The sequence below is a fragment of the Oryctolagus cuniculus genome, chromosome 9 (genome assembly GCF_964237555.1).
Source record: "Oryctolagus cuniculus chromosome 9, mOryCun1.1, whole genome shotgun sequence".
In the NCBI taxonomy this organism is placed as follows: domain Eukaryota; kingdom Metazoa; phylum Chordata; class Mammalia; order Lagomorpha; family Leporidae; genus Oryctolagus; species Oryctolagus cuniculus.
The window spans coordinates 39,800,378-39,827,020 of record NC_091440.1 but is presented as its reverse complement, the minus strand read 5'-3'; the positions used below and the strand labels follow the sequence as shown (position 1 = coordinate 39,827,020).

The window sequence follows — 26,643 nt, the reverse complement described above, 5'->3', positions numbered from 1 at the left end:
CCTAAATCTTTCTCACAGGAGGATCAATCAGCAAGTATGTGCGTAGTACATTGATAAGCATACAAATAGCCAGGTTTCACTTCTAGGTCTAAAATAAGATGGTTTTATTTTAAATCTGAAACATTCCTCCTGAAAGTAGGTTTCTCTTTCTCTCTTTCTCTCTTTCTCTCTCTCTCTCTCTTTAAGATGCATTTATTTATTTAAAAAGGCAGGGTTACAAGAGGGAGAGGGGGAAGCGGAGGCAGAGAGAGATCTTCCATCTGCTGGTTCACTTCCCAAATGAACCAGCTTCCCAAATGAACCAAATGGCCCAGCCAGGGTTCAAAGCCAGGAGCCAGGATCTTCTTCTGGGTCTCCCACGTGGGTGGCCAAGAACTTGGGCCACCTTCTACTGCTTTCCCAGGCCCATTAGCAGGGAGCTGGATTCGAAGTGGAGCAGCTTGGATGGGAACCAAACCAACAACCATATGGAATGCCAGCACTACTAGACCACAACACTGACCCCATATGTTTTTCTTTTTAACATTAAAATTATAGTTGCTAATCAACATTGCAAAAGTTTTTATGTCATTTGGACTGCTTTCATTTGAGGTAGTAAAACTTTAGTTTTTATTCCCTTAAATATTTTTAAGCCCAACTTGCAATAAAATTTCATTGCATTTAAACTTTTTACCCATATTATGTTAACCTGATAGTTAAGATTCCTTTTGGGAAGTAATATGATAATAGTGAAATTTAGAGGTAAATTACTTGGGGTAAATATTTTTTTAATTTTCATTTTATTTAGAAGGCAGAGAGATAGAAAAATCTCCTGTCTGCTGATTCAGTCCCCCAAACACCTGCAAGGACCAGAGCCAGTCAAAGACAGGAATTTGATACACAGGTAACAGGGACCCAATTACTTGAGTAGTCACCTGCTGCCTCCCAGGATGGGCATTAGCAGGAAACTGGAACTGGAGCTGGGACTCTGATACAGGATGTGGCTGTCACAGGCAGTGTCTTAACTGCTGTGCCAAATGCCCGCCCCAGCGCTGAATATTTTTGCAGTTAAAAAAATGTAAGGCCATCAATGGATGAGTTGCATATTTTCTTCACATAGTAGCCTACGTAAGTGCATAATTTCATTATTACATGTTAAAATGGAGTTGTTTCAGTAAGATAATGAATATCTTCTAATTAAAAAGTCATTTCTTCCATAAAGAAACGATGAAATTCATGTTGTTATGTGCATATAGCATACATTTTATGAGAAGAAAAGCTTTGAATCCGTCAGAATTTTGCTTTATAACAAGAAATTCAACTTGTTACATTATGCAGTCCTTTATGCCTTTTAAAAATAAATGGAACAGTTTCAAGCAAGGATATACTTTAAGAAATATGCTTGTACTTACAAATGAGTTTGATATTATGCATTAGTCCTTTTTATGTTTTTATGCTTCCTAATTCATTATCATAACCTCTTCTATTTTCACTCCTGTCATGGTTTTTAGGAAGAAAAAGTTAATTTTACATCATAAACTTTATGTTTTCCAGTTGAAAATGAAGATGAAGCTGAAAGGGTTCTTTTTTCCTACGGCTATGGTGCTAATGTTCCCACAACAGCCAAAAGACGACTAAAGCAGAGGTAAAATCAATATATATTTATTTGACTTATGTACTCAGGCTAGATGTAATTACATTGTGCTTTTTGATAATATGCTGAGTTGGATGACAAGGTGAACTTACTTCATTCTTGGACTGCATAAATATTAATTTTCTCACAAAATAAAACACACTAAGTAATAATCATGCATTTCATGTATATTTAAGTGAGTACAATAGTAAAATAGAGGTGTACATTAGAATTTTCATAGAATTTGAGTGATAAGGCTGTCATTTTTATTTTTGTTTCACATTAATTTCAGTTGAGTTACAAATGCTTTGTATCAACCATTTTCAGGTTAAAACTAATTATGCTTCCTTTTATTTCTTTGTGTCTGGTTTTTTTTGGTCATCTGCCTGTATTCCTTGACATACACTTGAGAGAGAGGGAGAGAAAGAGAGAGAGAAATCTAAGGTAGCATATTTATTGTGACTGAAATTATAAAAGACTTTGTGAATAGAAGGAAAGTTTTTGGAAGATCTACTAGTTATCTTAGGAAGTACTACTTTAAAGTACCATAACAAAAAATTGTACCAATGTCAGTCAGTTTCTTGGTTGGCCTACCTGCTATTTTCCTAACTCCTCTCCCAGCTAAATTCATCCTACTTTGCCAAAACATCTCACTGCCCCATTTGCTAACACAGCAAAATGGAATGTCTCCGCCAGACTTCTAAAGCCCTCTGTAATGAAGCCCCACCTCTCCAGCCTTATTTACCCCTCCACCTCATGTGAGGATAGGTCTGTCTCTTTGCCTGTGAATATCTATTTTCTTCTTACCACACAACAAAACATTTCTCTTAACTCATTAGCTGCCATTTCCCAAGTAATTTTCCCAACAAGATGGAAAGTTCTTCAAGGTGAACAACCACATCTTAGTCTTGTTTTTTCCCAGCTGTCTACCTAGCAGGATGACTAGTAGAATTTCCTCTTCACTGAGTATCTAAAGACTAAGGATTCAAAGCTGCTTGCTTGTCTCTTATTTTTATGTGAATTGATTAAGATGTGCAGAAACACTCCACTCTGTGTAAGAGAAATAATCAATCTCTTAATTTTCATGCTTTTGTAGAAACTTTGAAGTGATGGCTCCAAGAATAAGATTTCTTTATGCCTTCCTAAGGAGAAGTAAAATATAAAATGTTTTAAGGGAAGTAATGAAGCAATGCTTAGAACTTAGGTTTTTACTGGTTAAACGAAGTATCTGTCAAATTTGGATCAAGGATAGATGAATGGAAAATGTCAATTTGTAGCTGGAATGATTAACTCCACCTGGTAAAGATTCAAGTATTTCTGAATTATGTGTGTCTTATTTGAAAAATTTGTTATAGCCCTAACTCTTACCAGTTGCTTCAAGATCACTAATTGGTGACTTAGGATATTTTGTGATTTTCAACCTATCTCTGTTTTTGAGTGTGATGTTGCCTAGGAGAAGCAGAAATATAGTTTAATGGCTAAAACAGTTCTTTATCTGTGGTAAAGATTGATAACATATTAAAAATTAGAAATCAATGGGAAAAGTCCATTCTCTTCTCTATTTTAGCATATGAATCCTTCTAGTAACCCTTTTTAAAGAAAAAGAGAATTTTGTTGTGTAAACTTTCTTTAGCCCCAATTGCTGAGTTCCTCTGAAATTCGAAGTAATGATTCTTGTTATACCAAACTGTTTTTAAAGAGTTTCCAAAAACAGAGATTGATTCCTTTAATATTTAGGGTGAAGACTTAAGGAACCACATCTGATTCATATTCTAAATAATCTTAACTGTCCAAATATTTCTAAAGATTCTATCACTGAGCTATCTATGTGCCTTGAACAAGTGCCTAATGGGTGTGCTATTAATATCTCCTGCCAGCTGGTGCCAGGCATTCTTCTCATGGTGAGCCAGAGGGTTATTTTGAGGAAGTGCTTCTCAGGTCATCTAAACTGAGGGAAGGGAAAGTAAGTCTAGATATCCAAAAAGGACGCTTATGCATTCCTAAACCCATTCATTCAAGAACTTTTCTTGAGTGCCTAATGTATTCACAAAATTGGCCAGTGGCACGGAAGGGTGGAATGCCTTTGTGAAGTTTACAAAACGCGTATTTGATTTCTTAATGGGTACATGAAAAGAAGGTAGTGCCTTTGTGCTCTCTTTAATTTATTTAAAATGAAAGCAAAACAGCCTTTCAGAGAATCAGTACTTAATCCTTCAAATTTGAATTTAAAGCAATAGAAACTTAATAATGAATTATAAAATTACTTAGAACAGTAAATGAAATGTTTGCATAGTAAAGTTTATATTACACATGTCTATACCAAAGATACATCAAAATTTCAAAGAATTTTATTTCCCAAGTACTGCCAAAAATATTCTACCCATTCTAAATCAGATTTAAAATCTCATATATTTATAACAGCCCAAATCAGATATTTTAGAAGAATACTTAATTAGAGGGAGGTTTCTGATTACAAATATATGTTTGTTTTACAAATTAAGAAAATTACTAGTAATTCTACCACCTAAAATAACCATTCAGAAATGTACATGTGTGTGTAATTTATTACATATTTGGAATTTCTTGTGTGTAATTTAGTTTTTATTTTTATCATCCCATCTTGAACATTTTCTTAGCATTGAATATTCTTCAAAAAGATCATTTTTTTAATGATTCTCTAAAACTTGAGTTTCTAGGACTTCTGGTTTTGAATGCCATGTTGCTATTAAATTTGATAGTCACTGAAAAATGTCATTGGTTACCTGTTGCTACTCAAGAGATGCTATGAAGTTAAGGTGAAAAATGATGTGATGCCTACTACACGGTGCCTGGCATAAAGTAGATATTCGGCAAATGCTAATTTGTCACACCAGCTAATATGTTCTTAAAGTAAATTGTGGGGCTGGAGCTGTGACTTAGCAGGTAAAGCCACTACTGGCAGTGCTGGCATCCCATATTGGCTCCAGATCAAGTCTCAGCTGCTCCACTTCAGATTCCGCTCCCTGCTAATGTGCGTGGGAAAGCAGCTGAAGGTGGTCCAAGTCCTTGGGCTCCTGTACCCACATGGAAGACTCTGATGAAACTCCTGGCTCCTGGCTTTGGCCTTGCCCAGCCCCGGCTGTTGGGGCCATTTGGGGAGTGAACCAACAGGTGAAATGTCTCCCTCTCTCTTTCTCCTTCTCTTTCTGCCTTTCAAATAAATAAATAAATCTTTAAAAAATAATAATTTTAAAAATAATTTTAAAAAGTAAATCACAGAGTTAATTTTATACAAAAAGCCAGGGCTCCAGAACGTTTCACTAGACACAATTTGGGTTTTCATTTAAGCTAATTTTGTTTTAGAATTTTTTTTTAATTTATTTATTTTTTTTATTTGAAAGGCAGAGTGACACAGAAAGAAAAGAAGAGACAGAGACAGAGAAAGGGATATTCGATCCACTGGCTCACTCCCTAAATGGCCACAATGGCTGGGGATGGGCCAGGCCAAAGCCAGGAGCCAGGAGCTTCTTCTGGGTCTCCCACATGGGTGCAGAGGCCCAACCAGTTGGGCCATTCTCCACTACTTTCCCAGGCACATTAGCAGGAAGCTGGATCAGAAGTGGAATAGTCAGGACTTGAACTGGTGTCTGTGTAGGATACCAGTTGCAGGCTTTGACTTTACCAGGTACTCCATAACACCAGCCGTTGTTTTAGGATTTTAATGGTGAAAAGAATCACTATAGTCCTAAAGTTGTATTTACAAAAAAAATAGTTATACATTCAAAAAATAAAGTTTTAGATCAACATTTTTTAAAAAAAGAATTTTAATGAAGCTTCTTAATAATTAAGGGCACTCTCTGGATATGAAAGTAGTTTCGAAATTTATTTTATTTGATTAATTTCTTAAAATATATTATAAGCCAATTTTCTTTAAAGTAGTAGCATAATCAGATTTTTTAGTTTGAAAAATAGCTCTCAAACATACCTCTTAAACACATTGTAATTATAAAATAAGGTTACTCCATTTTGAAGTTTTATAGAGGTATGAAAGGTAAGTAAATATTCTGTTTAACGCTCTTCTGGGACACAATTGTGGGAAGTTAAAAGGGCTTATACAATTAAAGTAGATTAAAATGGGCTCTTCCTGACTTGACTGAACTTGAAGATCTGAAGTAATGTTTTCATTTCAGTTGTGACTGTTTTGAAAATAGCAAACAAGATTTTCTGGTTATGTGTTATGGCTGAGGTTTCTAACCTGCCCCACTAAATGGGTGACACCCAGGCAATAACATGGTCTTAGTGTGTTTCTCTCTGTTTGTTTTGGCTGATCTCAATATGAAGACTTTTCTGAAAGCTTTTAAATCTTTTAAATTATAAGATTTACTACATGCTATATACCTTTTGTTTTAGTTTCTGTCTAGTTCTATAAAGAGCTTTAAGTTGAAACTTTCACAATGTACAGCTTCATAATTTATGAAAAATAGCAGAGGAAAATATCAAATTCTGGTGCATAATGAAAATTTGTTTTTCTCTCCTTTATTCTCATGTGAGTGAGTTATAATTTTTGTCCTGGGGAAGCTGGTATTTATTTCATTTGGGTTGGCTTTATGAATATTCCTTTCGAAGTTACTGCTGTTCCACTCATGATCAGTTTGGCAGTGTAAGCCTGTAGTTTCATATAACTATAGATAATCAGCATGACTCCATTGTGTAGTCCTCAGTCATTTCCTTCAGTGCAGGCAATGTAAGGACCAACCTGAAGCTTTCTTCTAGCCAACACAGAACTCTGATCTGATCTGCCAAAATTGGAAAAGATCAAAAAGCCAGGTATTGTTTCAACCAAGTAACTAACTAGCATACTTCACATATATTTATTTATTTATTTGGGATTTTGAAAATACTGAAAAGACCATACCAATATTGAAGGAGTTGGGACCAAACATTATTCCTCCATTGTGGGGGCCAGCGCTGTAGCACAGCAGGTTAAAGCCACCACCTGCAGTGCCAGCTCCCATATGGGTACTGGTTCAAGTCCCAGCTGTTCCACTTCCAATCCAGCTCTCTGCTATGACCTGGGAAAGCAGTAGAAGATGGCCCAAGTGCTTGGGCCCCTGCACCTGTGTGGGAAACCCAGAAAAAGCTCCTGGCTCCTGGCTCCTGGCTTCATATTAGCTCAGCTCTAACCATTGAAGCCATTTGGGAAGTGAACCAGTGGATGGAAGACCTCTCTCTCTCTCTCTCTCTTTCTCTCTTTCTCTCTCTCTGGCTCTACCTCCCTCTGTAACTCTTTCAAATAAATAAATCTTAAAAAAAAAAAAAATCCTCCGTTGTGCTTTGACATTTCAGATGCAAATAGAGCCTAACCTTGTCCACAAGGCTGAACGAATACTGTTAGGAAATTCTGTGTAGTAATGGAAGTACTCACTGCCATTGACAGATTCAAGAGAAATAACCTTTGTTTGAAACTCAAATAGTACTGAGAGGGCTAAAAGATTACCCTTAGGGGAATAATCTTACCAGGTAACATGTAAAATTTTGATTTACTATTTAGATACAAAACTGTATATTTGGTCTAGCAGTTAAAATGGCAGTTTGAAATGCCTCCATTCCATATTTGGGTGGCAGAGTTCAAGTACCAGCTCCAGGGCCGGCGCTGTGTAGCAGTGGGTTAACACCCTGGTCTGAAGCGCCAGCATCCCATTTGGGCACCGGTTTGAGACCCGGCCGCTCCACTTCCAATCCAGCTCTCTGCTATGGCCTGGGAAAGCAGTAGAAGATGGCCCAAGCCCTTGGGCCCATGCACCCGCGTGGGAGACCTGGAAGAAGCTCCTGGCTCCTGACTTCGGATCGGCACAGCTCTGGCCATTGCGGCCAATTGGGGAGTGAACCAGCAGATGGAAGACCTCTATCTTTCTCTGCCTCTCCTCTCTGTAACTCTGACTTTCGAATAAATAAATAAATCTTAAAAAAAAAAAGTACTAGCTCCACTTCTAATTCCAATTCCTGCTAATCTGTGCCCTGGGAGGCAGCAGATTAAAATAGTTTAAGGGGTTTTCTCCTTGCCTCTCACATGGGAGACCTGGATTATGTCCCCAGCTCCTGGCTTTCGCCTGTCCCAGCCTCAGCCATTGTAGACATTTGAAGAGTAAATCAGCAAATGGGAGAGCTCTGTCTCTCTAATTAATTAATTTTTTATATGCTATAAGTTTGTAGTGTTTAGTTGATGTCAAATCTAATTTTGGCCTAACTAAAAATCACATGGCAATTAATATCAATTAATATAATTAGGACGAAGTATTATATGTTTTACCTACTTTAATGTCCCAACACATAGATTGTAAAAGCATTGCTTTCTTGTAGAGTTCATTACATTCTATATCAAAACATAATCATTGGCAAAAATCATTTTCCCTGATTACTTATAGTTGCTTTTTATAAAGAACTTGAAAGAAACTTATCTTCATTGTATGTGTATTGTATTAAGGAGACATAAACTCAACTTTACCTGATAAAGTCATTTGTCTTGCTTTAAATTTCGGTTAACTGTCCTTTCTTCCAAATTCTAATATCCCAGATATTTAAACATGATACTCCTATAATATCGAATCACTCACCAAAAACAGTATGCCACATTTAAAGACTTAGGAGGTTGGCATCTGCCTGTCTTGGAACCCCCTTCTGGCTGCTGCAGCAGGAAGTTTGTGACTTAAATGAATCTTGCTTTGCTCAAAAAAATTTGTTTAAAAAGGACTTGGAGGTTGAAATATATTAGATGTGACTTGGTATCTGTGACCTTTGCTTTCTCCCTCATTGACTTCTATATTTTTTTAAATGCTAGTTCCTTGTTTAGATGCTAAGCATTAATTGTATTTTTTTTTTTTGACAGGCAGAATGGACAATGAGAGAGACAGAGAGAAAGGGAGTTACATGTGTTAATGGAAAAAAGATTGAAACACATGAGAGAATACTATAAAATATTCAAAACTATTTAGTTGATTGTTATATGATTGGCTATGTCAGTCAGAAGAAAAAAGATCAGTGAAGATTTCATGGTCAGAAATGGACAAGGTGGAACTTGAAGAAAAGTTGGGTTCATAAGCAGCAGAACTGGTCTTCAGACTGGAGAACAGTGAAAAAAATGTACAAAATATGTTTGTGGGACATTGAGTAGAGTAGTAGACATTAGTGGAAAATGAGATTGGTTACAGTGAGATTATAGAGGACCTTGATATTTTTAAATAATTTAAATATAGAGTTTACTCCTATATTTATTCCTATGTTATAAAATTTAATAATTTAGCTTTTTAAAAAAAAATTTACTTGAAAGAAGGAATTACAGAGAGGGAAAGGGAGAGGAAGAGGCAAAGAGAGATCTTCTGTCCACTGGTTTACTCCTCAAATGGCCTCCACAGCCAAAACTGGACAAGACTGAAGCCGGGAGCTTCATCCGGGTCTCCCATGTAGGTACAGGGGCCAGAGCTCTTGGGCCATCTTCCACTGCCTTCCCAGGCACATCAGCAAGGAGCTGGATCAGGAGTGGAGCAGATAGGACTCAAACTGGCACCCATATGGTATGCTGGTACTGCAGATAGTGGCTTAACATGGTACACCATAGCACTGGTCCCTACAGTTCAGCTCTTAAATTTAGATCTTTTATACATTTTTTTTTTTTTTTTTGACAGGCAGAGTGGACAGTGAGAGAGAGAGACAGAGAGAAAGGTCTTCCTTTGCCGTTGGTTCACCCTCCAATGGCCGCCGTGGCTGGCGCGCTGCGGCCGGCGCACCGCGCTGATCCGATGGCAGGAGCCAGGAGCCAGGTGCTTTTCCTGGTCTCCCATGGGGTGCAGGGCCCAAGCACCTGGGCCATCCTCCACTGCACTCCCTGGCCACAGCAGAGGGCTGGCCTGGAAGAAGGGCAACCGGGACAGAATCCGGCGCCCCGACCGGGACTAGAACCCGGTGTGCCGGCGCCGCTAGGCGGAGGATTAGCCTAGTGAGCCGCGGCGCCGGCCAAATTTAGATCTTTTATACATTTTTAATTGATTGTTTGATATCATACAAAGGTAAGGGCTTTGTACTGTTTTTAATGCAACTACTAGAAAAGTTTAAATTACATGTGTGTCTCACATTATATTCCTACTGGACCATTATGGGTCATAAATGACATCAGTGTTCAAAGGAAAAGTCCAATTCTTCCCATTAGTGTTGATTCCTAGAATATTTTTCTTGGTAAAGTGTATTACAAGCTAGCAATCAGAGCACTGTAGAACATATTTTTTTTAAAGATTTATTTATTTGAGAGGCAGAGTTACAGAGAGAGAGAGAGACAGAGAGGAAGATCTTCCATCTGCTGGTTCATTCCCCAAATGGCTGTGACAGCCAGGACTGAGCCAATAGGAGCCAGGAGCTTCATCCAGGTCTTCCAGGTGAGTGCAGGGGCTCAAGCATTTGGGCCATCATCCGGTGCTTTCCCAGGCCATTAGCAGGGAGCTGGACCAGAAGTGGAGCAGCCAGGGCTCCAATGAGCACCTGTACAGAACGTCAGCACTGTAGGTGGGGGCTTAACCCACTACACCACAGCTCCAACCCCTGTAGAACATGTGTATAAACATTCTGAAGATATCATAAAATACCTTCTTCCATTTAGAGTTCATTTTCTTAATTCAAAATCTCCCATCCAAACTCAAAGGAATTCCTATTACAAGGAGATAATTCTGCTGGTAAGGCGTAAGCACTAATATATTAAGAATTTCTTGGGGCCAGCACTGTGGCCTAGCAGATAAAGCCACCGCCTGCAGTGCCGGCATCTGACATGGGTGCTAGTTCAAGTCCCAGCTGTTCCACTACAGATCTAGCGCTGTGCTATCGCCTGAGAAAGCAGTGGGGAGAATGGCACAATTCCTTCAGCCCCTGCACCCATGTAGGAGACCCGGAAGAAGCTCCTGGCTCCTGGTTTCAGACGGGCACAGCTCCGGCCATTGTGGCCATCTGAGGAGTGAACTAGCAGATGGAAGACCTCTCTCTCTCTCTGCCTCTGCCTCTCTGTAACTCCGCCTTTCAAATAAATAATAAAGTAAATCTTAAAAAAATCTTAAATCAGTGTTTTATGTCATGATATTTTTTACCAGGGGGTGGTATCACCATATCTACATCACAGCATTGTGTAATGCCCCCCCCCAAAAGGAGAAAAGCACCGAAACAAAAGAAGCAATGTAATATTATTAAATTTGTTGCCTTCAAGTAATTATCTTCTTCAGAATGTTATAATGGATGACATTTGCATATAAGTATTGTTTCCTTAGATCTATTTGTCTTCTTTGTCATCTGTATCTCTTTCTGCATAATTCTATTTAATTTGCTCATTATTCTATACTAAGTATTATGCAAATATTGTCTATACCTTCAATATAGACTTACTGATAAATTCCTGTGTACAAAAGACTAATGCTGCCGGCGCCGCGGCTCACTAGGCTAATCCTCCGCCTTGCGGCGCCGGCACACTGGGTTCTAGTCCCGGTCGGGGCGCCGGATTCTGTCCCGGTTGCCCCTCTTCCAGGCCAGCCCTCTGCTGTGGCCAGGGAGTGCAGTGGAGGATGGCCCAGGTGCTTGGGCCCTGCACCCCATGGGAGACCAGGAAAAGCACCTGGCTCCTGGCTCCTGCCATCGGATCAGCGCGGTGCGCCGGCCGCAGCGCGCCAGCCGCGGCGGCCATTGGAGGGTGAACCAACGGCAAAGGAAGACCTTTCTCTCTGTCTCTCTCTCTCACTGTCCACTCTGCCTGTCAAAAAAAAAAAAAAAAAAAAGACTAATGCTGAGTTCTGTAGAAGATATATGAAAAACCTTACACCTAACATATGCAAAGGGTGAGAAAGAAAAGATGAAGATATGAATGAAGATAGTTTCAAGGTTTTTAAATTAATCTAACAGGGGCCGGTGCCATGGCATAGTAGGTTAATCCTCCGCCTGCGGCTCTGGCATCCCATATGGGCGCCGGTTCTAGATCCGGCTGCTCCTCTTCCAATCCAGCTCTCTGCTGTGGCCTGGGAAAGCAGTAGAAGATGGCCCAAGTGCTTGGGCCGCTGCACCCCCATGGGAAACCCGAAAGAAGCACTTGGCTCCTGGCTTCCGATCAGCGCAGCTCCGGCTTTTACGGCCATCTGGGGAGTGAGCCAACGGAAGAAAGACCTTTCTCTCTCTCTACCTCTCAAATAAATAAAATCTTTTTTAAAAATTAACCTTATAAAAAACAGAACTACTGGTGTAAGATGCTGATGTTTACAGCATCACATAGTGAAATCACAGATTGTAAAATGTGAACATAACATAATGCACAATTAACATTTTTTTTTTTTTGGGAATTGATAATTTCTTTTTTTTTTTTTTTTTACAGAAGATCAGTTTAGTGTACATTAAGTAAAGATTTCAATCGTTTGCACCCCCATAGAAACACAAAGTGAAATATACTGTTTGAGTACTCGTTATAGCATTAAGCCTCAGTGTACAGCACATTAAGGACAGAGATCCTACATGAGGAGTAAGTGCACAGTGACTCCTGTTGTTGACTTTACAAATTGACACTCCTGTTTATGGCATCAGTAATCTCCCTATGCACCAGTCATGAGTTTCCAAGGCTATGGAAGCCCCTTGAGTTCTCCGACTCTTATCTTGTTTAGACACGGTCATAGTCAAAGTGGAGGTTCTCTCCTCCCTTCAGAGAAAGGCACCTCCCTCTTTGAAGACCTGTTCTTTCCACTGGGATCTCACTCACAGAGATCTTTTTGCCAGAGTGTCTTGGCTTTCCATGCCTGAAATACTCTCATGGGCTTTTCAGCCAGATCCGAGTAATGCACAATTAACATTAACACTTGTATTAGCTTTCTTTAAAAAAATATTTATTTATTTATTTATTTGAGAGGTAGAGTTACAGACAGAGAGAGGGAGAGACAGAGAGAAAGGTCTTCTACCCACTGGTTCACTCCCTAAATTGCCACAACAGCCCGAGCTGGCCCTATCTGCCGCCAGGAGCTTCTTCCAGATCTCCCATGTGGGTGCAGGGGCCCAAGCACCTGAGCCATCTTCCACTGCTTTCCTAGACACATCAGGAGAGAACTGGATCAGAAGTGGAGCAACAGGGACACGAACCGGCACCCATATGGGATGCCGGCACAGCACCAGCCCCTATTAGTCAGCTTTCTATTCCCATAACTAAATACCTGACACAGGCCACTTATAGAAGAAGGAGGTTCATTTCAAAGTCCACGGCTTTGGAGGTTCCCTGTCCAAGATTTAGAGGGCACTCTGGTTTAGCTGTCTAGTGAAGCTGGCAGGCAGAGCACCTGCCAAGGAAGGCTCACATGGGGCAAGCCAGGAAGCAGAGTGACTGGACCTAACTAAGCTTTTTAACCAATCTTCTCACAAGAACTTGATTTCTAAGAGCATATCCCCAGAACCTCAGGACTTGCTAATTGTTTCCAGCCTTGAAACCAAGCTTTAACTCACAAGCTTTGGGGGGACACTCAAACTAGTACTAAACCACAGCAAGATTTACTTTATTTGTAGAGACGTTGTTATTTTAGGGTCAACTTAGAACAAGATAGCTACAAACCGTAAATACCTTCAAACTCTGGAAAAAATGAAAGTAGTTGAATGGCTCCCTAAGGGTTGGTGGAAGGATAGAATAGGAGACCGTGAAGGGGTGGGGAGGATGGGCAGTGACTGCTAATGGGAACCAAGTTTCTTTTTGTGGGAAAAAAAATTTCTAAAATTAGTGTGACTCCATACTAAAAATGATCGAATTATATACTTTAGATAGGCAGACATTATGATATATGTTGCTTGTCAATAAAATTATATGTCCATTAAGCTGGTTTTTTTAAGAATGATTGTCAAAAAAAAGAAGACTATGTATATTTTCCAACTCTTAACAACAGCTGATTTTGTTTTTCAAGATTCATTTTATTTGAAAGGCAGTTATACAAGTTCAGAGTCCGTGAACTCAAGGGGCTGCCATAGCCTAGACAGCTCATAGCAAGAGTCTCGGGTGATTTGACGTCATAAATAAGAGTGCCAGTTGTTAAATCAATAACGGGAGTCACTGGGTACATGCTCCCCACGTAGGATCTCTGTCCTTAATGTGTTCTACTATGAAACTTAAAAACAACACTACTAGTCGAACAATACCCTATACTTTGTGCGTTTGTGTGAGTGCAGCCTGTTGAAATCCTTGCTTAGTATATACTAAGTTGATCTTCAATATATGAAGGTAATTGAAAATGAAACTCGATGAAGGGCGGGATGGGAAAGGGATTGGGAGAGGGGAGGGCCACGGGAGGGAGGGAGGTTGGGGTGGGGGAAGCCACAACAATACCAAAGTTGCACTTTGTAAATTCACATTTATTAAATAAAAAATATATATATAACAAACAAAAGAAAAAGAAAAAAAGGCAATTATAGGGGCTGGCGCCATGGCTCACTTGGTTAATCCTCCGCATGCGGCGCTGGCATCCCATATGGGCGCCGGGTTCTAGTCCCGGTTGCTCCTCTTCCAGTCCAGCTCTTTGCTGTGGCCCGGGAGGGCAGTGGAAGGTGGCCCAAGTACTTGGGCCTCTGTACCTGCATGGGAGACCAGGAGAAGCACCTGGCTCCTGGCTTCGGATCAGCGCAGCACTGGCCGTGGCGGCCATTTGGGGAGTGAACCAACGGAAGGAAGACCTTTCTGTCTGTCTGTCTCTCTCTCTCTCACTGTCTATAACTCTACCTGTCAAATAAAAAAAAAAAAAAAAAAGAAAGAAAAGGAAGGCAGTGATAAAGAGAGGGAGAGACAGAGGGAGAAAGACCTTCTATATACTGGTTCACTTTCCCAATGGCCACAGTGGCCCTGGTTGGGCCATGCTGAAGCCAGAAACCTGGGCCCAACTACTTGGACTTCTGCTGCTTTCCCAGGCACATTAGCAGGGAGCTGGATAGGAAGTGGAGCAACCAGGACTCATACTGGCACCAACATGGGATGCAGGAAGCAGCCTCACCTACTGTACCACAATGCTGGTCCCTACAGTTGATTATTAAGGCAAAATATTATGCCAGTTGAAAGAATAGAATCAACAAACCCTCAAGTAAATTTTTATCAGAACTAATCTATTTTTACTTGGAATAACCATTTTTTTTAAAATAGCTGTGTAAAATGATATTTATTAGTATTTCCAGAAGTTTTTCTACATTCCTTAATCTGATGTGAGGAAATGTTAAAAAATACAATAGAATTTTTTTTGAACTACAATTTTATTTAGAGCAAAGATATTTTACTTGTCATTATAAACCTTACTGTCTTCTTGGATTCCATACATTCTACATTTTATAGATTAATATGGAACTTGAATATGTGATACATATGAAAGTTTTAAGTTATTGGAAATACAGAGAAATTCTTGGAATGATAGTTCTTTTCAACTTTATTAGCTGTTCTTTAAATAATAATGCCAGTTTTTCTTCCAGTGGTTAGAAGGAATGATTTCATAGCTGAAGCAGTTTTTTCCTTAAAATTGTTTCTTGGAAATAAGAGTTGGGAGTGGGTGTGCGGTTCAACAGGCTAAGCTGCTGCTCAGGATGCCTGCATCCCATATTGGAGTGGATGGGTTCGAGTCCCACCTTCACTTCCAATCCATCTTCCCACTAATGCACATCCTGGGAAGATAGTAGATAATAGCTCAAGTACTTGAGTCCCTGACACCCACATGGGAGATTCAGATTGAGTTCCTGGCTCCTGGCTTTGGCCCCAGCTCTTGCAAGCATTTTGGCAATGAACTAACAGAAGGAAAGTCTCAGTCTCTCTCCCTCTCTCCCTCTCTGCCTCTCCCTCTCCCTCTCCCTCTCCCTCTCTCTCTCTCTCTCTTCCCCCCTCCTCCCTCTCTCTCTCTCTTCCCTCTCTCTCTCGATCTCTCTCCTTCCCTCCTCCCCCCATCACTCTGCCTTTCACGTAAATAAAAATGAATAAATAAAACTTTTTTAAAAGAAATAGAATTGGGATGTTTCATAATTAATATTTTATTATTTGAAAGACAGGTAACAGTCCCATCCACTGTTTCACTCCCCCAAATGCCCACAACAGCCAGGACTGGGTCAGCTAGAAGTCAAGAACTTGAACCAGGTCTCCATATGGGTGGTAAGAACCCAAATACATGATATATTACTGCCGCCTCACAGGATCTGCCTCAGCAGGAAACTAGAATCAGAAGCCAGAAATGGGTATCCCCAGGTCCTCTGATATGGGACATAGGTAGGCGTCTTAACCACTAACCAAATGCCTACCCCTAATGTGATTTTAAATACTAAATGTCAGTACAGTAAGTGGTAGTTAATGCAGATCATCAGAAGGAGTGGTTTATTTTAGTCTAGAATCTATCCCTTTTCTGTAGACATTCTCCAAGTTTTATAGATATTATTCCATCTCCATTTTCAGTAGAAAATCTATTTGTTCACTTTCTATATTATAAAATGCATTATATTGGCCGGCGCCGTGGCTCAATAGGCTGATCCTTTACCTAGCGGCGCCAGCACACCGGGTTCTAGTCCCGGTCAGGGCGCCGGATTCTGTCCCGGTTGCTCCTCTTCCAGGCCAGCTCTCTGCTGTGGCCCGGGAGTGCAGTGGAGGATCGCCCAAGTGCTTGGGCCCTGCACCCCATGGGAGACCAGGAGAAGCACCTGGCTCCTGCCTTCAGATCAGCGCGGTGCACCGGCCGTAGCGCTGGCTGCGGCGGCCATTGGAGGGTGAACCAACGGCAAAAAGGAAGACCTTTCTCTCTGTCTCTCTCTCTCACTATCCACTCTGCCTGTCAAAAAAAAAAAAAAAAAAAGTGCATTATATTGTCTGAGGTGAAAGCTGATGCTTCTCAAAGTGTAACTTTGATCATATTTCAACTAATTTCCTGCTTTGTTTATAATTGAGAAATCTTTGTTAAAATGGAGAAAAGGTGTAAATTTTTATATTATAGTCTTTTCAACAAGTATCATAATGTAACTCTCTACTCTTATAACAAGGACTAGAAACCATTACTGTAGCAGTCACTGTATCATGTCACGGTTAGTGTTACAGAGATTTTAATGTTACTTTCAGAATTCTTAATTGTTGTGGTATTTGTCTTCCATTGACTATTATTTGACTCTGTATTTTTTCTGTTAATATTTAAGTATTATTAGGAAACAGCCCATTTTCAAGCACACAAACACATTTTAAAAACTTTGGATAGCATTCTACTTTTGTAAGCCTTAATTTTCTCATTTCATTGGCCTAGTGTCCACTTGGCAAGAAGAGTACTTCAGTTAGAAAAACAGAACTCGTTGATTTTAAAAGACCTGGAACATCAAAAGGACCAAGTAACACAGCTTTCACAAGAGGTAAGTGACTTAAAAAAATGTATAAAGAATCACAGTGTTCGTTTCAGTTCTTCATAACTCTTTTGTTTATTTTCTGAGTTTTTAAATAAGCTGTTTGCTAGTACAAAATGATTTCACAATTTATGAAACTAATTAAATGTTAAGACCTTATAAAGCAACTTACAGTGTATGGCAAAACTAAGAACAAAAAGGGGATTAAATGCCCAAAGTATAAATGCAGACCAGACAGAGCTTTGATTTCTGAGAATATCAACCGGCAAAACAAGCTTGGCAAATTTCGGTAACATTTTAAGTTTTTCACTAATACCTCCCATTTCAAATAGATTTGCTTTCTCTGTGTTTGATGAAAAATCACTTAGCTATTAAAAACACAACTTGCCATACACTTAGAAAATCAGGTTCAAATTTCTGATTTCCTTTAGCCATATGTTAGGTCATTTAAAGAATATCTGGACATTTTCTACAGCTTCTAAAAAATGTATTTATTTGAGGAGCAGAAAGACCCACACATACGAAAAAAATTCCCATCCACTGGATCTATCCTAAAATGCCTACAATGGCCAGAGCCAGCACCATGAATACAATCTAGGTCTCCCATGTGGGTAGAAGGGAGCCATCGTGGGGTCTACATTGGCAGACATCTGGAGTCAGGAGCCAGAGCTGAACCCATATACTTCAGTGTGGGATACAAGCATCTTAACCACTAGAACAGATACCCACTCCCTTACATAACATTTTTAATCCATCTATTGTTTTTAATCCTCTTAATTATATCTTTCTGTACTTTTGAAATCCGAATTGTGAAACAAAGTTAAAGCCATCACCTCACTAACATTCTTTTTATTTCCTACACTTTTTATATGTGTGTGTATGTATATTTATATATATATACACACATATGTGTGTGTGTGTGTGTGTGTGTGTGTGTATAGTAATTTGAAAGGCAGAGTTAGGGAGAGAGAGATCTTCCACTTCCATCTGCTGGTTGACTCTCCAAATGACCACAATAGCCAGGGCTGGGCCAGGCTGAAACCAGGAGCCTGGAACTCCATCCAGTGGGCCCACATGGGTGCAGGAGCCCAAGGACTTGGATCATCTTCTGCTGCTTTTCCAGGTGCATCAGCAGGAAACTGGGTTGAAAGTGGAGCAGCTGGGACATGAACTAGCATTGCAAACTGTAGTTTAACAGATGTTTTTCTGTTGACATTTGAAAAAGTTGTTTATCTTATAATAAAGGGATTTTTTTTTTAAGATTTACAAATTTATTTGAAAGGCAGAGTTACAGAGAGACTGAGGCAGAGAGAGAGAAAGAGAAGTCTTCCATCCGCTGGTTCACTCCCCAAATGCCTGCAATGGCTGGAGCTAGGCTGATCTGAAGCCAGGAGCCAGGAGCTTCTTCTGGGTCTCCCATGTGGGTGCAGGGGCCCAAGGACTTGGGCCATCTTCTACTGCTTTCCCAGAGAGCTGGATCGGAAGTGGAGCAGCTAGGACTAGGGGATGCCTGGCACTGCAGGTGGCAGCTTTACCCGCTATACCACAGCACTGGCCCCAATAAAGGGATTTTTAAATACTATTAATATATACTAAATATTCTTCCTGTGTAGTTTTCCTTAAGGATTTGTTTATCTTTATCTTACTATCTCTTCTTATGAATACTATAAAATTAGGAGGATATCTATATTCTAGTTTCAAAGAAAGCAGAAATATTTTACATTACTGCGGTACCTGGTCCTTAGTTAATGCTCAGGGTGGACACAGTGCAGTGCTGATAAATGTTAACATCCAGCTTTCCAAGAGGAGCGTAAGGAAGGATTCTGATTTGCAGCCTTTGCTTATTTCTGTGGTATAAATATTCCTACCATGGCTAACTTCAAACTACTTACATACTGTTACTGAACACAGAATCGTAGCTCAGTAGTCCACCATTACATAACGTGTGCACCATACGGATAACAACAGACATATATAAACTCGAGAGCATAGATAATAGTAAAACAATTAGAAATTAATGGCCTTGGTGCCATAGTGGGTAATGTTGCTGCCTGTGATGCTGTCATCCCTTATGTGCACTGGTTTGTGTCCCAGCTGCACCATTTCAGATCCAGTTCCCTGCTAATAGCCTGGGAAAAGCAGCAGAAGACGGCTCAAGTACTTGGGCCCCTGCCTACAATATGGGAGACCCAGATGAAGCTCCTGACTCCTGTCTTCGGCCTGGCTCAGCCCTGGCCATGGCAGAAATCTGGGGAGTGAACCAGAGGGTGGAAGATCAATCTCTCTCTCTCTCTCTCCCCCTCTCTTTGTAGATCTGACTTTCAAATAAATAAATAAATCTCTAAAAATTTAATGAGCTATTGTATATTTTTTACCTTCTTATACTACAATTTACCTGTTCTGTATATGTCATATAAATGAAATCATACAATATGTGACCTTTGTGTCTGATATCTTTCACTGAGCTTCCTGTTTTTCAAGTTTTTTGTACGTTATAGCATGTATTCAGTACTTTGTTCTTTTCTAAGGCTGAATAACATTCATTGTATATATTTACCAAAATTTGTTCATTCATTTCATTGATGAACACTTGGGTTGTTTCCATTGTTGGATTATTATGAATACTGTTGCTGTGAACATGCAAAATACTGGTGTAACCTGATTTCGATTCTTAAAAGTGTATACCTAGGAATCAAATTGCTAGGTTCACCTTTGTTTTTAGAAAGATAACTTTTCCTGGGTAAAGAATTTGATAATAATCTCTCTCTCTCTCTCTCTCTCTCTCTCTCTCTCTCTCTCTCTCTCTTTTGCCCTGTGTGTGTGCGCACACGCACATGTGAATACACAAAAGATATTCTTCACTCTTCTAGTTTCTGCCAAGATATTGCTGTCATTCTAATTGTTGCTTCTCTCCTAGATAACATGTCTGATTTGTTTAGCTGATTTTAAGATTTGTCACTGGCTTTAAGCAATTTGATTATGATGTGACTTGCTATCATTTTCCGCATACTTCTTGTGCCTGAGTTTTGTTGAAGGTTGTATATGGGAGTTCATCAAATTTAGATTTTTTTTTATTTATTCAAATATTTTTTCTCTCCTACCTTCTCTTTCCTTTGGGAAACTCAAAGAACACATATATTAGACTGTTTAAAAGTGTCCTACACCATGGGACGGTGCCTTAGCTCACTAGGCTAATCCTCTGCCTGCGGCGCCGGCACCCCGGGTTCTAGTCCCGGTCAGGGTGCCGGATACTGTCCTGGTTGCTCCTCTTCCAGGCCAGCTCTCTGCTGTGGCCAGGGAGTGCAGTGGAGGATGGCCCAAGTGCTTGGGCCCTGTACCCCATGGGAGACCAGGAGAAGCACCTGGCTCCTGGCTTCAGATCAGTGCGGTGTGCCAGCTGCAGCAGCCATTGGAGGGTGAACCAACGGTAAAGGAAGACCTTTCTCTCTGTCTCTCTCTCCCTCACTGTCCACTCTGCCTGTCAAAAAAAAAAGTGTCCTACACCAGAATACAGGAGATTCTGTTCATTTTTAAGTCTTTTTTTTTATCTTTTCTTTTGCATCAAGTCCATAAATCTTCCGTAGTATATAATCTGCTGTTAATCCAATCTGGTGTGTTTTCATTTCAAATATTGTGGTTTCAGATATTGTGTTTTCCATTTCTAGAAATTCATTTTGATTCTTTCTGTATCTTCTAGCATTCTACTTAACATTCCTAAACTTATTTTCTTGAACATATGAAGTACAATTAGAATAACTTTTGGTATTCTGGTGTACCAGTTACATTGTGACATTTCTTGGTTCATTTCAGTTAAGCTTACTTATCTCATCATGTATCAGATCGTCCTCCATCTTTGCATACCTAGGAATTTTTTGCTGGATGCCAGACATTGTGAATATTACCATGGTAGTAGTTAACATTTTGTATTCCTGTAAGTTTCTGTTAGCATTGTTAGGGAAGATGGTTTAAGTTTCTTGAAAACAGTTTGGTCCTCTCAGATCTTGCTTTTAAACCTTTGTAGAAAAATAAGAATTCATTTTAAGAGTAATTTTTCACTCAATACTGTGAAAAAACCCTTTTGACTACACAATCCCTTGTCCTCTAAGTTATGAAGTGTTCTTTGGCTGATCCGAAGAGGTACTTTCCTGGCCTCTGTTAGCATCAGGAGCTGTTTTTGCTAATCTTGTCAGTATTTGACTCCATTCTCTGGTGGTTTCTTTCCACACATGTACTGTTCAGTGCCAGGTAAGTATTTGGGACCCGGGGGAGAGGGCTGTCTATTGGTTTTTAGAGTTTTCTCTCTGTAACTCTTGTTTTCAGCACTCTGCTATATAAGCTATGGCACCTCGGTTTCTTCTTCTAGCAACCACTCCTTATCTCAGGGAATTTGGCAGCTTCTGCCTTGTTTTCCTTTCCTGCATCCCAGCATAGAAACTCTCTCTAGGCAATAAATGGGTAATCACTGGGCTCACCTTGTTTGTTTTCTATGACTCAGGGGTCGCTGTCCTTCATTACTTGATATCCAGTGTCTTTAAACCATTGTTTCACTAATTGATCCAGTATACAGGAGACAAATTGAATTTGTGTGAGGCGGGGGGGGGGGGGGGGGGTTGCAAACACATCCATTAGTTCTCAAGAAACCATGTTGCCAGCACTGTGGCTTAGCAAGTAATGCCACCTTCTGCAGTACCAGCATCCCATATGGGCGTCAGTTCAAGTCCCGTCTGCCCCACTTCTGATCCAGCTCTCTGCTATGGCCTGGGAAAGCAGTGGAAGATGGCCCAAGTCCTTGGACCCCTGCACCCTCACAGGACACCTGGAAGAAGCTCCTGGCTCCTGGCTTTAGATCAGTGCAGATTTGGCCTTTGTGCACATTTGGGGAGTGAACCAGCAGATGGAAGACCTTTCTCTCTCTGCCTCTCCTTCTCTCTCTGTGTAACTCTTTCAAATAAATTCATTAATTAAAAAGAAAAGAAACCATGTTTAGAGTGTTGATGAGAGGTTTGTTAAGCAGTAGAAAATCCAGACTGAATCATAAAAGCTGTCACATTGCTACCACCAAGAATTGGTCTTCCTTAGCTGCCTTAAGCCTTCATTCTGGCTCTTACACTTCCTTTTTTTTTTTTTTCCTTTAGATTTATTTATTTATTTATTTGAGAGACAGAGTTACAGAGAGAGAGAAAGATCTTCCATCATCTGGTTCAGCCCCCAAATAAATTATATATCAAACTCCCACTAAATTCAACAACAAATGACACATTAGGCATGATCTTGCAGTCTTAACACATAGTCTTGTTCACAAATGCCCTATTATCTACTGTATGCGCTCAGATTTCTCTGTGACAGCTAACTTAATTTCAGAAAGCTGATCTAAAAAATGTGACATAGTCTCTAGTGACCAAATGAGAGTGTTCAGTTGCCTGGAATTTTGTACTTAGCAGACACTTAGTGGAATCCAGGTAATTTGTTACAAAACTCCACATTGCTGGACTTAAAAGGATTTGAGACTTTAAGATACATAAGTAGAATAAAGTAAATCAGTGTATACTAACCTTAAAAGACATTCACGCTATGCTGATAATTTTTCAAAAAAAGATGAATTTCAGAATAACATGTATTATTTCTCTTGATTTTAATATATGCATGTGTATGTATGCATGTATGCTTTCTTATACATGTGCAGAGGGAATGGGATTGTATTCCTGTTTAAATGTAAATAAAATGGTGTGAGGGAGGATAGGGTAGGAAGAATTACTGTGTTCCTAAATTTGTACTTATGAAATGCGTGAAGTTTATATATCTTAAATAAAAGGTTTCTGGGGGGGAAAATAAACATAAAGAAAATGAAAAAAAATTAGAAAATACATCATGCCAAATACCACTAGTCCTGCACCGTAAATACAAAATAAGTTTCATTGGGTAAATTTACAGGCAGAAAATTAACACAGTATATACCTTCTGTCCAAGTTCTCTCCCCACCAAAAAGTATACGTAGGCCCGTTGTAGATGGCCTAGACGTGCCACTGAAAGGGCTATAATCCAAAGACTTCACCCTGTAACATTCTGCACATTTAAAAAGGAGGACAGGGAACATTGGAGGATTATGTAACAACAGCAGAAGAGTCTCTGGAGGTTAGTAGTTGACATCAGCCCATTCTAACAGAACAGAAATAACTTGAAGAACCATCCCTGTTTGTCTCTTTAATAGTGGTCACCTCTGGGATGAGGAGTGGTATAGCAAGAAACAATTAGTTTTTACCTTTGGTATTTTTGAACTGTCTTCATTTATTTCAACCCACATGTATTACTTAGTTATTTGTAAAAATATGCTTAGATTTTTTCAGTCTTATAATAGGTGTAAATTTCATGCTGATTCATTAGATGTAGATCTAGACCATCCATCAAATTTAGATAGGTATGAAAATGCTGTTTACAAAAATAAGCAGCAAAAGTCGATTTTTAAAAATCATTTCTATAAACAAAGATTTACATTCTAGCAATATTATTTGTTCAGATCAAAAATTTCATTGCCAAGGAAGTGTATTCATGCATAGACATGGATTCCCACACATACATCATATATGCTTATGCTATATACATGAAGATACTTGGAATGACACACACACCAGAAGCGATCATTGATGTTGGTTATCATTGTGAAAAGGCACTGAGGGTTGAGAACAAGCAGGGAGATATCCTTTACATTTATTCTGTCATGGTTTGGGTGTAGTTTGTGCCCCCAGAGTTTTGTGTGTTGGAGGCTTGGTCCTAGCGTGGTAGGGGAGCTTTTACGAAGTAGTAAGAAGTAGGGCCTAATGACAGGTCCTTCAGTCATTGAGGACATGCCATCAGAAGGAACTGTGGGTCCCAGTCTATGGCTTCCTATTTAATGATATGATCTCTTTGTCTCACATGAACTCTTGCCATTGCCGTGGCCGTAGCCAGTTGCCATAAGGTGGGGTGGGCATTTCACTAGAACTTCACCATGCTGCTTGGACATCTGGCCTCCAAGACTGTGAACTAAATAAGCTATCTACTCTGTGAAGTTGGCCTGCCTCGGGTGTTTTGTTACAGTAATGAAAAGCAGACTAATACACAGCCCCTTGCTATAGTCTGGATGATTTCCCTGTTCATTTTGCATTCCTTCTTCCCTCCCTCCCTGCCTCACCTCCTTCTGTCCATTTCATTGTAAACAACAAGTATGTTAATGAAGTATAGAAGTTTTCCAGAATATCAGGAAAGGAATTTGCTGTAAGAATAATGAAGACACCTCTAGAAACATAAAATAAATAATTAGAAAGCTTTAAAACTGAAAGAAGAGTATCTAATGTATATTCAGGCAGGGAAAATGATGTGCGTTAAAAGGAAGTTTGTACTTGATTGAATCTTTATAATACTTGCCAATAGGTTCAAGTACATGATTTCTACAAGCATAAGAGCAAGTGCCCTTATCTTGTTGCCAGAATGTTCCTCCTAAAAGCAAATCTTTTTTTGTTGACCTCATATTTGGAGTGGTGTCCATTGCCTAAGAATAGTGATATATATTTATTGCTTTATAATTCACATTACATCACATCAAAAGGGACATAATTTCTAGTTGCCTCATCTTTAGTGATACTGAGGTTAATTAGTGAATACAGATGATTATGACCTCTTTGTACACAAAGGACTTATGTTAGAATTCTTTGTACAATTAAAGTTATTGTTTTCATCTATCCATGATGTTTGTCTCAGAATTAGAAATAAAGTATGGTTAATAAATGAGTTTTGTTAAGTATTAGGCGATACTGATACCAAATTCTTTCAGCAAATATTTGTTGAGCACCTGCTATGTCAGCCATCACTAGAGATTCTGGGAATAACCAGTGAATGAGGCACTAAAATACCTGTCCTTTGGAATTTGTGTTGGAGATGGGGAGAAACATTTTTTCCAGTGAAATATATGCTCAATTATAACTACATATGTTGTATGACTCACAAGAAAGGGGATTGTGACCAGTTTATACTGCCTATAGTTCCCAGTCAGATGGTCATGCGGGAGACCCAAAATGGATACATGGTTCTTGAGTGTCTTCTGAAAGTAGCCAAAGGATGGATCAGGCACTTAGTAAAAAGATTCAGATGCCACTTGTGACGCCCATATCCCCTATCAGAATGCCTGTGTTCAAGTTCCATCGTTTCTTCCAATTCCAACTTCCTGCTCATGTGCACTCTGGGAGTCAGCAGGTGATGACTCAACCAGTTGGATCCCTGCCACCCTCCTAGGAGACCCAAATTGAGTTCTAGCCTCTTGGTTTCAGCTTAGCCCAACTCTGGCTATTGGGGACATACTGGGGAGTAAATTAACAAATGAAAGGCCTCTCTGTTTCTGTCTGTTTCCTTGGTTCACTGCCTTTCAAATACCTAAAAAATAAAATTTAAAAAAGGAAGTGACCAAAGTGGCAAGGAAAGGGGCATAAGAACCTATAGGTGAAAGCCAGGTAAACGTAATCAAAAAGTGTCTATTACGGAAGAATGGCTGTGAAGCATGTTTGTGGATAGTTGATCATGTTTCTATATTACACGTATACAAGCACACATGCCGTCCCTTTAGTCCATATTCCTTATTTGGGGGTGGTAAGAGATGGAGATTCTTGGCCGGCGCCGCTTCTCAATAGGCTAATCCTCCGCCTGCGGCGTCAGCACATCGGGTTCTAGTCCCGGTCAGAGTGCCGGATTCTGTCCCAGTCGCTCCTCTTCCAGTCCAGCTCTCTGCTATGGCCCGGGAGTGCAGTGGAGGATGGCCCAAGTGCGTGGGCCCTGCACCCCATGGGAGACCAGGAGAAGCACCTGGCTCCTGGCTTCAGATCAGCACGGTGCACAGGCCACAGCGGCCATTGGAAGGTGAACCAACGGAAAAAGAAGACCTTTCTCTCTGTCTCTCTCTCTCTCTCTCTCTCTCACTGTCCACTCTGCCTGTCAAAAAAAAAAAAAAAGAGAGAGAGAGAGAGAGTTGGAGATTCTTATCTCTTTGCAATTTGTATTATTCTTACTTAATATTGCTTTCTTTCCTGTTATTGACATGTAACAACAAATCTTGGCTGAGCACATAATTCTGGGGCTAAACTCAGTGGGTTCAAAACTCAGTTCTGGCAGTTACTAACTATGCATACTTGGATAAATTCTTTAACCTCCCTGTGCCTCTGTTCCCAATTTGTAAAACATTAATAAATTCCAAATAAAACAAGTTTCACTGAAATAGTTGCTGATCAAATAAGTGAATTACTTTTATTTTTTAAGACAGATTATATTTTATAACATCTAATAAGAAAAAAATAGAAAAGATAACAAAGGAGAAAAAACAGCTTTTACAAAGAAGAAAGGACAGACATTTGGCAGAGCAGTTGACACTCCTTGGGACACCTTATCCCATGTTCGCTTGCCTGGGTTTGAGTCCTGGCCCTGCTTCCAAATCCAGCTTCCTGCTAATGCACACATTGGAAAATAGCACATGATGGCTCAAGTGCTTGAGTCCCTACCACCCACATGGGAGACCCAGACTGAGTTCCAGGCTTCTGGCTTAGCCTGCACAGCCCAGACTGTTGTGGGCATTTGTGGAGTAACCAATGAATCAAAGATTACTCACTCTCTCTCTCTCTCTCAAATACAATTTAAAATTAAATAGCAGTTGT

General features: G+C 39.9%; 1 protein-coding gene across 6 annotated transcripts in view; it reads left to right on the top strand.

Annotated features, from left to right (window-relative positions):
- Positions 1–26,643, top strand: part of PIBF1 (progesterone immunomodulatory binding factor 1) — a 237,684-nt gene that overhangs the window by 134,767 nt on the left and 76,274 nt on the right. For all 6 annotated transcript variants that reach the window (XM_070048728.1, XM_070048727.1, XM_051850615.2 and 3 more), the window contains 2 exons: positions 1,534–1,624; positions 16,879–16,981. In XM_070048728.1, coding sequence (XP_069904829.1) covers positions 1,534–1,624; positions 16,879–16,981 — 194 coding nt within the window. The remainder of the gene's footprint in view (positions 1–1,533; positions 1,625–16,878; positions 16,982–26,643) is intronic.